The 14,670-nt window shown below is 41.9% G+C and overlaps 1 protein-coding gene and 1 long non-coding RNA gene across 9 annotated transcripts; both read left to right on the top strand.

Annotated features, from left to right (window-relative positions):
• The first annotated feature begins 61 nt into the window (after positions 1 to 61).
• Positions 62 to 7,717, top strand: zfyve21 (zinc finger, FYVE domain containing 21). 4 transcript variants are annotated; one of them, XM_040200378.2, is made up of 8 exons: positions 62 to 328; positions 1,969 to 2,019; positions 2,607 to 2,775; positions 3,503 to 3,578; positions 3,765 to 3,856; positions 4,025 to 4,078; positions 4,720 to 4,850; positions 5,765 to 7,717. In XM_040200378.2, exons 1-8 carry the CDS (start codon positions 203 to 205, stop codon positions 5,798 to 5,800), a joined length of 735 nt encoding a protein of 244 aa, XP_040056312.1. In that variant the 5' UTR covers positions 62 to 202; the 3' UTR covers positions 5,801 to 7,717. The 4 variants fall into 4 exon arrangements, with proteins under 4 accessions (XP_040056312.1, XP_040056313.1, XP_077945350.1 ...); XM_040200380.2 differs by lacking the exon at positions 62 to 328 and adding an exon at positions 1,161 to 1,531; XM_040200379.2 differs by lacking the exon at positions 4,025 to 4,078.
• A 646-nt stretch (positions 7,718 to 8,363) lies between these two features.
• On the top strand, positions 8,364 to 14,664 carry LOC144388386 (uncharacterized). Of its 5 annotated transcripts, XR_013452730.1 has the most exons (6): positions 8,364 to 8,474; positions 9,005 to 9,071; positions 9,422 to 9,502; positions 9,665 to 9,708; positions 9,895 to 9,968; positions 10,000 to 10,318. It is a non-coding gene; the product is annotated as an uncharacterized LOC144388386 (long non-coding RNA). The 5 variants fall into 5 exon arrangements; XR_013452733.1 differs by lacking the exons at positions 9,005 to 9,071; positions 9,422 to 9,502; positions 9,665 to 9,708; positions 9,895 to 9,968; positions 10,000 to 10,318 and adding exons at positions 13,839 to 13,959; positions 14,043 to 14,134; positions 14,320 to 14,664 and having other exon boundaries at positions 8,442 to 8,474; XR_013452732.1 differs by lacking the exons at positions 8,364 to 8,474; positions 9,005 to 9,071; positions 9,422 to 9,502; ... (1 more) ...; positions 9,895 to 9,968; positions 10,000 to 10,318 and adding exons at positions 10,948 to 10,978; positions 13,839 to 13,959; positions 14,043 to 14,134; positions 14,320 to 14,664.
• Positions 14,665 to 14,670: the final 6 nt, after the last annotated feature.

Raw genomic sequence — 14,670 nt, 5'->3', positions numbered from 1 at the left:
TCTCGCTCGCGCCAATGTGTTTTTATGGGCGTGGTTGTAAAAACCAAAACATCATTACTCCAGAAGAGGCCACGTGACGTGGCCCTGATTCGTCCATCCCCCTGTCAATCATTCGTGGGAGGCGTGTCCACACCAGACTTCGTGGCTGTCGGGAGTCCCGATTTTAACAAGAAGAAGAGAGGCGGCTGCTTAACGGGGGGAAATGTCTGCGGTACCCGATGGAAAGAAGCTCGTCCGGAGCCCCAGCGGGCTTCGCATGGTGCCGGAAAACGGCGCCTTCAGCAGCCCTTTCTCCCTGGAGGAGCCGCAGTGGGTCCCGGACAAAGAGGTGAGACATCGCGGGGAAGATTCGGGTTTAAAGCCAGAACGGTATCGAAGCTTCGGACACTAGCGATAAGCTAACGTTAGCTAAACAGAGCTATTCCGGTTGAGCGTTTCAAAATAAAGGAAATTAAACGATTGAAAGTTTTTAGTTTCTAAAGGGTAGCGATATAGTCAATATATATATATATATATATATATATGTATATATATATATATATGTATATATATATATATGTATATGTATATATATGTATATGTATATATATGTATATGTATATATATATATATATGTATATATATATATATATATATATGTATATATATATATATATATGTATATATATATATATATGTATATATATATATATATATATATATATATATATATATTGTGTGTTTTGTGTGCGTTGTATTAAGTGAGCCTTTCAGAAATTGTTCCACATATTGCGCAATTTTCTAATTTTAGTAAAGTATTTCGCACATGCCAGTAATATAACTTTATTAACCGGGTCCTTCAATTGGGAGGCAATTCATGGCAACATATGAATTCCAGTGGTGCAATAATAACCAACGTAAAGGTAAAGTGCAAAATATCAAAATTTCTTCTTGAGAGCTTGGTTTATGATGAATGATTCAGTTGATAATATATTATATTTATAACTTCAATCAACAAAATAATGTGTTGTGTAGTCAAATACAATATCTACCAGACCAGACCATGTAAATAGTCAAGAAAAGTGTTAGTATCTTAAAAAGAATAATACCTGGGTAAATGTACTATTATTGCCTTTAATCACTATGTGACATCAATGTGTTGCCGCTAAAGCGCTTTTACTTTCGAGGGACGGCCCCCTAACATCCGGTTCACTCCGTGCTAATTGCGGCTAGCTGGACGCGCCGCTGGACATCGCTGTTAGCCCGGTCCTGGGCGTTGCACAGCTCGCCCGGCAGCTCACATTTATTTATCACCACAAGCTGCTAGTTTACTGCCACAACCAGCTGCCACGCAGAGTTACGATGCTTTATCTTCCCTGTAGATCGTTACGAACGAAGCGGTTGGTTAGTTAGCTAGCGGCGTTGTGGCTAGCTGCTATGCTAGCAGCGCTCTGTGCGCTTGTGTCAACAGGACAAACAACACAAAGAGGCACTTTGAGCAGACAAAGTTAATAATCTCTCTGCTGCTGGTTCATCTGCTCAGTATTACAATGTAAGCCCATTAGAACTGTTCGTAGAGTGGTTCGGTTGATATGCACAGGCTTTATGGAGGTGAAGGTAGAAAGCAAATCAAACGCACCATTATGATAGAAAATGACAAACTCTTTAAGGTTGTAAATGTTCTACAGCAGACATCGTCTCTGATCTAACGGGGAACGATCTATCCCAGTATTATTTATTGTATGTGGATATTTTAGTTTGTATTGTCTCCTCTCACATTAGAACCTGGAGAAAAAATAAACCTACAATAAAAATGAAGATTCATAGCTGAAACATTTAGTATACTAACAATTAGTGAGGCATCCTTAAATTATTGCGCCACATTGTTTTGCAATGGATTGAAATCATTTTGGGAGGAAATGTGTGTCTCTGCTGATGATCCGACTCAGCACATTGTGTAACTTCCTGTTTGTCTCTTTCCCGTCTCAGTGCCCGAGATGTATGCAGTGTGACACCAAGTTCGACTTCATCAGACGAAAGGTCGGTTTCGTTTCCGTGGCGACAAATGACAGCTTAATCTCTCTGGGAACAAAACAAGCAGACGAGAGACGCGCGCGAGTTAACTGAAGAATTTTGAGTCTTTTATTGCGCCTGTAAAACGTGAGCGGATTTATTTCCCCTCTCGGCTTCTGTTGATCTTCTTTGGCATCGAGTCACGTTTCTTTCCAACGACTGGTGCCGTGACAACGCTGCACATCTGCTCCTCTGATCTTTCTTCATTTTCAAAAATCAAATGGCTGTATCTGGACTTACAGCCAAATAAATACTTTTCTTTTTTTTCGTGAATCCACTGAACGTCGTCTGTTGTTCTCATGATTCACATTATTCTGGACAAACTCTTTAATTCACCACCTTTTGCGTAAAACGTTTTCTCTCCGGCTTTCACACCAGATGACTTCAGCACATCTGACGTCAGACTTTGGGTCGAATAAACACTTTCTGCCCAAACTGGGACTAAAGTCACACATTCTGGAGTCTGCATGGGCGTCATTACTGTTTTATGTGTTATTGTCACGCAGCTGGGTCGGTATTAGTGACCCCCCCCCCCAACATCTTTCTCTCTGCAGCATCACTGCCGGCGGTGCGGCCGGTGCTTCTGTGATAAATGCTGCAGTAAGAAGGTGGCGCTGCCCCGCATGTGCTTCGTGGACCCGGTGCGGCAATGTGCCGAGTGCAGCCTGAACTCCCAGAAGGAGGCGGAGTTCTACGACAAGCAGGTCAAAGTGCTCCTGGGGGGTGAGCAGTTCAGCGCACTTTATTCCATTTATTTAGAAATCTGCAGCGATGAAAATAAAAGCATGTGTTTTTTTCTCCCTTTAAAAAATAAAGAGAGAGGAAACCCCATGTTTTTGAATCCATCCCAATTTTGCAGGAGGGCTGAATGTGTGACCTGATGACGTGTCCCGTGACACGTGTCATGTGACCCACCGTCACTGCGCACGGGAAGCGGAAACACAATAGAAATCATCTGTGTCGCCCCGATCGTCCGTGTGCAGCTTTAAATACGCAGCAGCAGGAAGCTTCTTATAAAACATCCATCAGCAGTCTCCTGCTTTACTGATGAGAGGTCAATACACCAAAGATACGAAGCCGTAAATCTCTACAAGATGCTCTTATATCAATACGATGTGATGGGAGCTCTACAAATAAATCCTCATGTGAGGAACTGGAACCAAAGAATAATTCACTTTAATTCATTTCTTGATAAACGATTTATTTGGATCGTCAATAATCTAAATGACAGTTTTTCAGATACTAGTTAGAGAGACAAGAAAGAAAAAGACCCTTAATTCTGAATTCTGTAGAGTTTGGCGTGTAAAAGCCATGACGTCATCTACAACAACACAATGTTCATCTACAAACATTTAGCCTTTTAGCGGATATTGCACTTGTGAATATACCGACTGGTGATTTCCACGTGATCCGTCCTCTCTGCTCAACACGCGTGTTCTCGTGTTTTCAGGCGGAAGCTTCGTCGTCACTTTGGGAACGTCGGAGAAGTCTGAAGCGATGACGTGTCGCCTCTCCAACAACCACAGGCGAGTTTAACCAACAAAGAACCCTCCGCATTTATTTTACACATAACTTCACTCTTAATACCAACACGTTTTTATAAAAATAGGTTATTGCTTTTCTGCGAATTGTATTTAAATAACTAATGTAAAAACCCAGAATACATTTTGAATGAAGTGGCGAGAGGATTTGTTCCCGTGACCCGGCTGCAGGTACCTGTTCCTGGACGGGGAGAGTCACTTCGAGGTGGAGCTGTCCCGCATCTCCAGCATGCAGATCCTGACGGACGGCTCGAGTCCCGCAGGTGAGACGACTCGCGAGTCGGCTGGATGTCGGCGACTCTTTCCGTTGCCGTGACGAGGAGGTTTGAGTCCCCGGAGATGAATCCACTAACCGGCGGAGGGAACACGTTGATGAACGTCTTCACTAAAAAGCTCTTTGTCCTCTGCTGCTCTTCCTCCTCTGGACGCAGAGAAGGACATTCACACTTACACCAGTCTGCTGGACACTCAGTTTCTGTCTGAAGGTCAGCGTCTGACTGTCGACTCGCTCGTCACTCTTTGATTTTCATCTTCTGTGCATGGAATCTAATCCCCAAATACTCTTTATGTTTTTATGTCTCACTCCGTCCCAAAAGGTGTCTTAGTGAACAACCAACCACCAAAGTCCCTTTATTCCCCGTAGTGCACGTTCTCCCCTCCTCTCAGCATCCTTTTTGATGCGCCCTTTTATTTTGAAAAACATCCTCTTTCACTAATCATTTCTCTTAATTTTTCGTTACATTTGTTTGTTGCCTCTGTGTGATTGTGCGCGTGTTCATTATTTTTAACCTAATGCAAGTTTATTTATGAAGCACGTTTCTTATGATATTATTCAGTATTGATATTCTCTCTGGACATGAACCTAACAAAGCATTAAATAATCTGCAGAAGATGAAATTAAACCTTTAATTTCTCTGTGTTGAGAAAGTGTCAAACTCGTTAAACTTCAAAGTGAGGCGAGTTCTTTGTGGAGGAAAGTCGCTTCCAAATGTCACCGAGCTGAAGACTTCAATCTTCCTCCTGCCTGAAGGACAAAACACACATCCGGCTTGTTCACTTGCATCCATCACTCTTTTGTGTGTGTGTGTGTGTGTGTGTGTGTGTGTGTGTGTGTGTGTGCGTGCAGGAGGGTCGTCGCGCGCTAACGGCATGCTGCTCCACTTCAAGCCGGCGGGCTCCCAGGAGCCTCAGCAGCTGCGCGTGGAGGCGGCGGACGACAGGAAGGCGGCGGCGCTGTGGCTGGCGGCGATGCACAAGGTGCCGTGTTTTTATTTAAGTCTGTTGGTGCTGACGTCAGAGTCTCCTGCAGCGCTTTTATCCGGGGTCTCTGGCGCCCCCGTGTGGCGGCGAGGCGTAACTGCAGCCTGCCGGAGCTCACGGCGTGTGGTGGTTTTTTGCTGGAACACTTCAGGCCGGCGCATGTTTCTGCGTCTGCGTCGGTGCGTCGACGCACTCGTTTCCATTCATGGTTCTGCGTGTGTCGCAGAGCGATTCACCGTCAGAACAACAGGCGGAGTGACGTGTTTTGTTGAAGACGACCTAGAGAGTCACGTCTATTTATTTGTTTGTTTGTTTATTTATCATAGACTTTATCGCCCCGTGCATCGCCACAGACGTGGAAACATGATGATGATAATGTTGTTGTTCTACAGTTTAAAGATTATGTGAATAATATTTTGCAGCCGTCCTTCACTTCAAGATGCTTCAAGCTGTCGACTTCTCCGTAGTTTTGGTCAAAAATCAAGAACTCCAAACAAACAATGATGCGTTAATGTCACTTTTTGTATTATTATAATTGTATTAATTCATTAAATGTTTCTAATAATGACCCGAACACGTCTTGTATTGAACAGTAACCTTTTTACTTATGTTATATATGTTTCTTATGTTATAGTTTACATCAAGCGAAGACAACGTCATGCCACTTCCTTTCTTTCACAAAATAAAAGCACTTCCTGTTAAGTACGCTGTGCAAAATAAGCAGTGTGACAGAAGCAGCATTAACTACATTTCTCATGGAATCAAACAATTTACAACATTTAATGACTGTAGAAAACTTTAAAATTGCCTCCATATGAGCTGCTGGTGAAGCTGCAGGTCCTTTGACTGAATCTGTGGTGTGAACGTGTGGTTTCATCATCATCATCATCTTCTTCTTCTTCTCCTCTCAGGCAGCAAAGCTGCTGTACGAAGCTCGGGACCAGTGACGCGCCGGCGGCCCCCACCGGACCTCCGGGCAGCGAGGAGGGGACCAGAACCACGACCAGCTGTGGAGTTCTGACTCCACTGATGGGTCTGGTTCGGCGTCGGCTCCTTGGTGCTCCTGAAGAGGAAACACTTTATTACCTCTGTAACTGAGCTTTGTGCGTCTCGATCCTTTTAAAGCGGCTCAACTTTTCACCCGATAACAAATGTTTAACGTGTTCATTCACCTTTTCATAACTTCAGCTGGATGAACAGTTAATAGTTTTATACGCTGCAGATCTTTTGTCTCATCTGGGATTTTATTTCCTGGAGGACGTGATGAGACACTTCTTCTTTTTCTTGGACCATCTCAGATTGATCCATTTGTCCTCCGAGAGACGGAAGAGTTCAGGTGAAATGTCTCTGCTTCTTTTCTTTAAATCGTTTATATTATTAATTAATTCTCCTCTCTGCTCACTTACAGATTCAAAGCTTCTCTTCGCTGATTCTAGTGAAGCAGAAACGCTAAATAAATGTAGGTTCACGTATGGAAGTTTTGTATGAGCTATTTTGTCAAGTATTGCTACTTTTAACACTATGTGTGTCTGTACGCACATTACACAGTTTGTGTAACATTTGTAAACCGTTATTTTTTGTTTTGGCCCCAAACAACAGTTTTCTTATTTTTTATCGTTTGTCGTAACAAACAGGAGGAGAATTCTGCTTCTTCCACCAGTTGGACAGTTTGTTGTGTTTGGGGCCAGTTGATGGTTTCTAAAGGTCGACCCTGTTTCTTCCTCTTTGTCATTATTATTATTATTAATATTATAACATTTCAATGTTTCACACAAAACCAAACTACCATTTTCTTCACTCACAAAATGATCTTTCAAATTGAGAAATATCTTTTGTGCATTAAACGGTGAAACTAAAATATGAAACGTGGGGCGGCAGAGGGGGCGGGGCTTCACCTCTGCAGCAGATCTGATTCGCTCGTCGCTGAGGGGCGGAGTCAACCATCAGCTGTTTGTTCCACATGTGACGTAAAGACACAAACTAAAAAACACAGAGGGATGTTTTTTGAGTGACACTCATTTTTTAACTCTAAATATCTCGTCTTCCGAGGAAACCGATGAATTGTTTTGTATTTTGTGTCTTAACACGTTTATAACGTTGGACGTATAAGCATGAAGCGTGTTGTCTCACTAGATGTGTCAGGTGGAAGCTAATAAGTGGACCTCCATGAGACGCTTTCTGTGTAGAAAGTCAACAGTTTAAACTGCATTTCGCTCGCTGACGCTACGTGATGACCAAGTATCGCTGGCTTGTTTTTATGAATTTTAATGTGTCTTCACAGTTTTGAGCTTGAAGAAGCAACTTAAACGGTTTCATGAAGAACAGCTCTGGATTTGTTGGCGTTTGACCTTTTTTAGTGTCATTGACTCCCAACTAGACAACATTCAGCACCTCCTCTTTGTAACATAAAGTTTATTTTTATACGCTGCTCACCTAAGAAATAAAAGCCCTCGTTGTTCTGTTTGAGGAGCGGAGGAAAGCTCCTCGAGGTTCTCATGAAGACGTCTGATGGCTGCACAGAGGACAGAAATGAAGAACGTCTCTTTAGTTCCTGCACAGTTCATCTGATGCATCTTCTCCAGCTCTTAACATCTACATCGGTATCGGCCCCTTTTACCCGACAACACTCAATCCTCCATGAAGTCCTGCAGATTAAACCAGCGGGTTTCCCTTTCAGTTCTGTGATCATCTCTGTGCAGCTCTCACGTCGTCTTCACTTGTTAGATGATGAAGAACTTTGGACTCTGTGTTTGTTTCTGCACTTTAAAGCTCAACCTGATTACTGTCCATTTAATCCAGCGCTTCATTTACCAAAACACTTTGTTGGATTTTTCTCTTGGGAATAAAAATCAAGTGTTTGTATATTTTGTCGTGTCGATTGTGTCTTTTGGAAAGTTTATTTTAGCGGATAAACAGAAGAGAAACATCGACTGAGGATAAAGTCTTTGATTCAGGAGCTGCAGCTTCCTGAGAAACGTTAAAATACGGAATATGTTCTTCAAATATTTAACTTTCAACTTCACTAATAGTGGAGGTGTTACTTTAACAGCCAGAATAGAAACTCCGAAAAGACGTTTGCCCCAAATCACCTGAAGATTAAAATGTAGAAACTGAACATAAAAAGTTTGATAAATGTTTTTCCTTCAACATCAAAAGATTTTCCATTTCTTATTTCATCAAATCGACGAAACGACTAATTGTTTCCGCTCTGGTTGTGAATCATGTTGAGTAGTTTATTATAACAAAGTATGTTTTAAAAGCTCTTCTCAGGTTTTGTATCACGTATAAATAGTGAAGTACAAGGTACAATGTATTTGTCTTAGACTTAGTAGAAGTACAACACTGCATTAATGTAAAGTAAATATTCATACACATGCATATGTGTAATATATATATATATATATATATATATTACATATATATATATATATATATATTTATTATGCCCCTTGAAGTCGTTAGTGAAGTTTGAATGGTTTGAATGAGGAACATGTTGAGTATTGACTCCCTAGTAGAGAACAAACCGGTTGTTAAGTCACCAAACCGGTCTCACGTGGTTACCCTACCGGCAGCTTCTACTTTACCTCCGCCGCAGATGCAGGTTGTTTTCCACCAACGAAGGTATCGTTACCGCGTGTTTTACACGTCAAATCTATTCTACATGTTCTCACCGAGCTTTTTATTTCCTGTTTTAATGCTGAATGGTTTAATTTCGATAGAATCGATCTGCTTCTTTTATTAAGAAAGAGTCTGAAGGTCGAGTCTCGCTCCGCAGCTGCTGAGTTCATTATCATCATTATTTATTTCATAAATGTTCTATTCTAACTTGATGTCTTAATGTCGAAATGACGTTTAACTGATTGTGAAACAACTCAATATAAATGTGAGTTATGTAAGTAACCATCAGAGAGAAGATCGATTGTTTATATTCTTTCACTTCCGCTTTGAAGACGATTACATAAAGACTAGCAGCTAAAAGACGAGGATTTGAAAGGTGTTTTTTTCGCTTGTCCGACTAATTTTTACCTGTTAACTTCAAAGTCCAATCTGTGTGTGTGTGTGTGTGTGTGTGTGTGTGTGTGTGTGTGTGTGTGTGTGTGTGTGTGTGTGTGTGTGTGTGTGTGTGTGTGTGCGTGTGTGTTACATCTCAGAGCTGCAGTAGAGACCAGACTGTGCAGAACACACAGGGATCATGGAGGAAACAGTGCGCAAGGGGAGGTGAGTTATTTGACACGATGTGATGTTATTTATAGTTTTAGCCGACTTGGTCGTTTCTGTGCATCATCACATGATGTGTCTGAAAGTCTAATAATCCTAAATATCAAATTCACCAAATGGTGGTCTTACATTGATCCATGTTGTCCACTCACTCGGACTAGTGATATATTAATATTATTCAGGGTAATATGAAGTACTTTGTTACTGATGTTGTTGTTGATGTGGTTAAGGAACAGGAAACACACACAGACGTCCTTCCTGCTTTTAAACCTCCACAATAAAGTGACTGAGGATCCTTTCAGAGACCAACGTGAGATGTTTAAATGTTTGTGTGATCTTCTTTCTTCTAGAACCCTCATGGTGTCAAGAACTGTGAAACCATCAGAAGATCTCTACACGGAGAGAAACGGAATGACGTACCGAGCTGTCAAGTAAAACGCTTTTAGTGACCTCATATGAACATTTCACATATTACACTTTATTACATTCTGTATCACTTCTGCTGCCTTGTTCCACACGCTGTCATCATATATAAATCATGCTGCTGTCAATGTCCAGTTTCATGCCAAGTAACAATAACTTGTTATTTGCAGCAAACCAAACATGAATTTGGAGGACGATCAAAGTTCAAGATCCAGTAAGCTTTTACTCACCATAAAATATAACTTCATTCAGACTCTCAAAAGGGTCGCTTGGCGTTCTGAGCCCACTGAACCTGCACAATAAACACACATAATACCAATAAGTACGTGTATTCAGTGTGTAATCACAAAGAATGGTTGTGTTTCTGTTACCTCACGACAACACTTTTACACCTACACAGGGCAACACTCCTATGAATTTGGTCAACCAAATTTCTTGAGGTTCATAATGGAAGAAACCACCGAGGGTCTGGAGGTACGACCCCCCCAAAGACGTCCAGAACGATCATACTGGACGCCTGTGCTCTGGAGGGCAACCCCCCCCCCCCCCATTCCCCTAAGGTGAGCTGAAGATGGATGGAAACGTCGCCATGGAAACCTTCTGTCTAATTCTGACGGGTTTATTTAGCACTTGTTGTCTCCTGCTTCCTATTGTGTAAATCTTGTTTCCTGTTGACAATAATCTCTTTAAATCAATATTATTTAGTGCAACTCTGAATATGATGAATTAGTCGTCCAGATAAAGTATATTGAACAATCTTAAATGAGTGCTATTCAGTGTTTTACATGATGTGCCTGTTTCCATCAATAAACTGAATGCAATCACTGGATCTTTGATTTGTTGAAGCGCGTCCGCAGGATAATCCAACAATTATTAGACCTACTCTGCTACAAGTTTGGCAGATGAGAGAATTTCATATGACGATGAGTTGTAATGAGCGCAGACAAAGATTATTAATATGTTGGAGCCCTGTTGCATTTCAGCATCAGATGATTCTTTTTATTTTATATATAAATGAAAGGATGCAGTCAAGCAGGTTGCAGGTTGCGTCATAAGTCTTCGCATTTTCAAGAGTGCTGCTCTTTGATTCAGGAGCTGCAGCTTCCTGAGAAACGTTAAAATACGTTTAATATGTCCTTTAAATATTGAAATACGTTCCCGGAGGAAAGTGGCTGGTTGTTTCATAATGACATTATTATCATGGATGGGTAGAGAGGGTGTCCCGGGCCCCCCGGCTGCTCCATGTCCCATGTTGAAGTGCCCCTGGGGAAGACACCTGACCCCTAATTGCTCCCTGGGCAACAATGTAAAAATTGTTACAATGTGAATGTAATGCTTTAAATAAAAGCTAAAGGACCTGTAATGTAACGTAATGGATGCATCAGTGTGAAAGTATTTTCATGATGTGATTGTTATGATGGGGTGTTACTCTAACAGCAAAATAGAAACGGAGAAGAAGAAATACGCCCCAACTCACCTGAAAGGTAAAATCCTCACATTTAGAAACATAAGTTTGTTTGTTAGTTTGTTTTCCTTCAACATCAAAAGATTTTCCATTTCTATTTCATCAAATCGATCGAATTCAAATTTATCCCAGATGTGGAGTAGACACCGCATGAAAGGAGAGACAAATAGTACAGACAATATTCATATATATATATGTATATAAATGTGTATATTTATTTATTTAAATGTGTATATTTATTTATTTCTCCTTGTTTCTGACTAGAAGTACAACACCGCATGAAAGGAGAGACAAATAGTACAGACAATATTCATATTAATATTATATATATATATATATACACACATATATATATATATATATATATATATATATATATATATATATATATATATATATATATATATATATATATATATATATATATATATATATATATTTTTCCGGCTTCCTCCCACAGTCCAAAGACGTGCTCTGGGGATCAGGTTGATTGGGGACTTTAAATTGCCCGTAGATGTGTGGATGTGAGTGTGAATGGTTGTGTGTCTCTGTGCAGCCCTGCGATTGGCTGGCGACCAATCAGGATGAACCCTGTCTATCGCCCGAAGTTGGCTGGGAGCCCCCCCGCGACCCTGTGTGCAGGATAAGCGGTTTGACAATGGATGGATGGATGGATATATATATATATATGTATATATTTATTTCTCCTTGTTTCTGACTCTGACGCTTTAAGTCGTTCATCCAGTCGTTTTGAAGCAGGACGGTTTGTGGGCGTGGTCACACTAGTTAAGTTTCACTTTGATCACTTTGCTCGTGACGCAGCTTGTTTTCCACCAACGAAGGTATCGTTACCGCGTGTTTTACACGTCAAATCTATTCTACATGTTCTCACCGAGCTTTTTATTTCCTGTTTTAATGCTGAATGGTTTAATTTCGATAGAATCGATCTGCTTCTTTTATTAAGAAAGAGTCTGAAGGTCGAGTCTCGCTCCGCAGCTGCTGAGTTCATTTCCGCTTATTTCATAAATGTTCTATTCTAACTTGATGTCTAGCTTTTAATGTCGAAATGACGTTTAACTGATTGTGAAACAACTCAATATAAATGTGAGTTCTGTAAGTAGACCATCAGAGAGAAGATCGATTGTTTATATTCACCGAGTGATTCTTTCACTTCCGCTTTGAAGACGATTACATGAAGTCCGTTGATCGGAGTGAAGACGTTTCTTCATCAACCACTATAATAATGATAATAATAATGATAATAATAGATTTGGTTTTATAACACATTTAAAACCGACTTTAGCAAGTCGTCAGTTCGCTGGTTTCCACACGTGGGGCGTTTTCCCCCCTGCGGGCGCTTATCAGCACATCGTCCAAATGACGCGTTTCAGGCTTCATGAGATACAGAATCCCGTGTGTTCATTTCTAAAGCCGCATTAAGACACGTATCACTTTATGTGTTGTGCTACATTCTCACTGAAGTCAGAAAAAAACATCTGCGGCAAACCGCGAAGATACTGATCACAGGAGGAGGATGAGGAGGAGGAGGAGGAGGAGGAGGAGGAGGATGAGGAGGAGGAGAAGGAGGAGGAGGAGGAAGAGGAGGGTTCATGTCGCTGCGGCCCAAGTCAGATCGGTTTGTTCCGTTCTGATAAATGAATGTGGCCTCCGAGAAAGGAACCTTATGGAACCTGCCTTTCTGAAAACGCCTCCTTTTCTCTCCTCATTTTAAAATACTGCTGCAGATAAATTAAGAGCTTTTGTAAAGGAGACGTGGTGCCGCTACCCCGTCTGTCCACATGGAGGCGCCACAAGCAACACGAGATGAACGTAAACAAATCCTGTGTGGGTCATTCAAATATATAATGCTGGATTGTGTAATCCTCCTTGCATCATTATCATCACAGCGGGGGGGGGGGGGGGGGGGGGGGGGGCTTTAATGGAAAACAAGCCGGTGGAATTATCGGAGACAACCAGCCACAGAGAGGACCATGTCCAGAGAGGACCAGGTGCAGAGAGGACCAGGTGCAGGGACGACCATGTCCAGAGAGGACCAGGTGCAGGGACGACCATGTCCAGAGAGGACTTGGTGCAGGGACGACCAGGTGCAGAGAGGACCAGTTGCAGGGACGACCATGTCCAGAGAGGACTTGGTGCAGGGAGGACCATGTGCAGGGAGGACCATGTCCAGAGAGGACCGGGTGCAGGGAGGACCATGTCCAGAGAGGACCAGGTGCAGGGAGGAGGACCATGTCCAGAGAGGACCAGGTGCAGGGACGACCATGTCCAGAGAGGACCAGTTGCAGGGACGACCATGTCCAAAAAGGACCATGTGCAGGGAGGACCAGGTGCAGAGAGGACTTGGTGCAGGGAGGACATGTCCAGAAAGGACCAGGTGCGGGGGGAGGGACCCAGATGTGCTGGGCCTTTCCCCCATTGGGGGACTAATGGACCACTTTACTCCTCAGTGCCCAGCAGGTTGTGGCATACATCCTCTGGGCAGGTCTTGCCCCCTCCTAACCCCGACCCCCCCTTGCCGGGGCTGAAGCATCACCGCTGAATATTGTGAAGAGGATTCGTGCTCCGCCCGCCCGGGACGTCACAAGAACAGAAAACAAGCGACCTCTCCAGATTTGGGAAGATAAAACCAATTAACCTTTGATCTCTATTCAATAAAGAAATGTGATGAAGTTACTTTAACCTTTGATCTCTATTCAATAAAGAAATGTAATGAAGTTACATTTAATGAAAGAAGGAACGTCTGGCTTATTCTTCTCACCACTCACATATGTTGCAATTACCCTGGTCATGCTTACAAAGTCAAAATATTGACATACTTTCATAGTGATTTGAGTAACATGATCTTTATTTTTCATCAGTTTTGGCAGATTTTGCCTCATCACTCAAACATCTGCATTGTCATATGTCTCACTGACTGTCATATTGACTCACTATGTCTGAGAAGATGAACTGCTCAACCGGCAGCTGTGGAGAAGATCAGTGAGTCATTATTACTTTATAATGACTTTTATTGACCTGATTTCTTCTTTTACAATCTAATATTTTCTTCTCTTGTCTACCAGAACCATGATGGCTGATGAAGCTTCAGCTGCAGCCGGTCTCTTACCGACGCGCAGGGGGAGACTTCCATCCGTTTCAACACATTCTGAGCGCAGTAAGCATCGAGCCACCATAAGATGTAACTTCATTCAGACTCTCACAAGGGTCGCTTGGCGTTTTGAGCCCGCTGAACGTGCACAGTAAACACATCTAGTATCAATATGTATGTGTATAAGTGTGTAATCATAGAGAATGGTTGTGTTTCCGTTACTTGACGATGACACTTTTATATCTACACAGGGAGCACCTCCATTGACAGAGGTGTACTGAATTTCTAAAGGTCCAAAATGGAAGAAACCACGAGGCTCTGGATAGAAGTGACATATCGCACACTCTCTGAATGCTTTCTGGTGCTGCGATATATAATATACTATACTACACCTGTTCCTGTTTTGTTCATCTTGTTTCCTGTTGATAATAATCGCGTAAAATCTTCATAATTTAGTGGAACTATAACTCTATAGTCTACTATAACTATTTTTATACATATTGTAGGAGTCTTTGTCCTTTACAGTAGTCACATGGTGTTGGAAATCATAATGATGTATAAACAGTAAAAAGTGTCAATAAACCACAGCAATGCAATCACTG

Source organism: Gasterosteus aculeatus, chromosome 15 (genome assembly GCF_964276395.1).
Source record: "Gasterosteus aculeatus chromosome 15, fGasAcu3.hap1.1, whole genome shotgun sequence".
NCBI classification, from domain to species: domain Eukaryota; kingdom Metazoa; phylum Chordata; class Actinopteri; order Perciformes; family Gasterosteidae; genus Gasterosteus; species Gasterosteus aculeatus.
The sequence above is the reverse complement of the archived record's forward strand: the minus strand, read 5'-3'. Positions and strand labels throughout refer to the sequence as shown.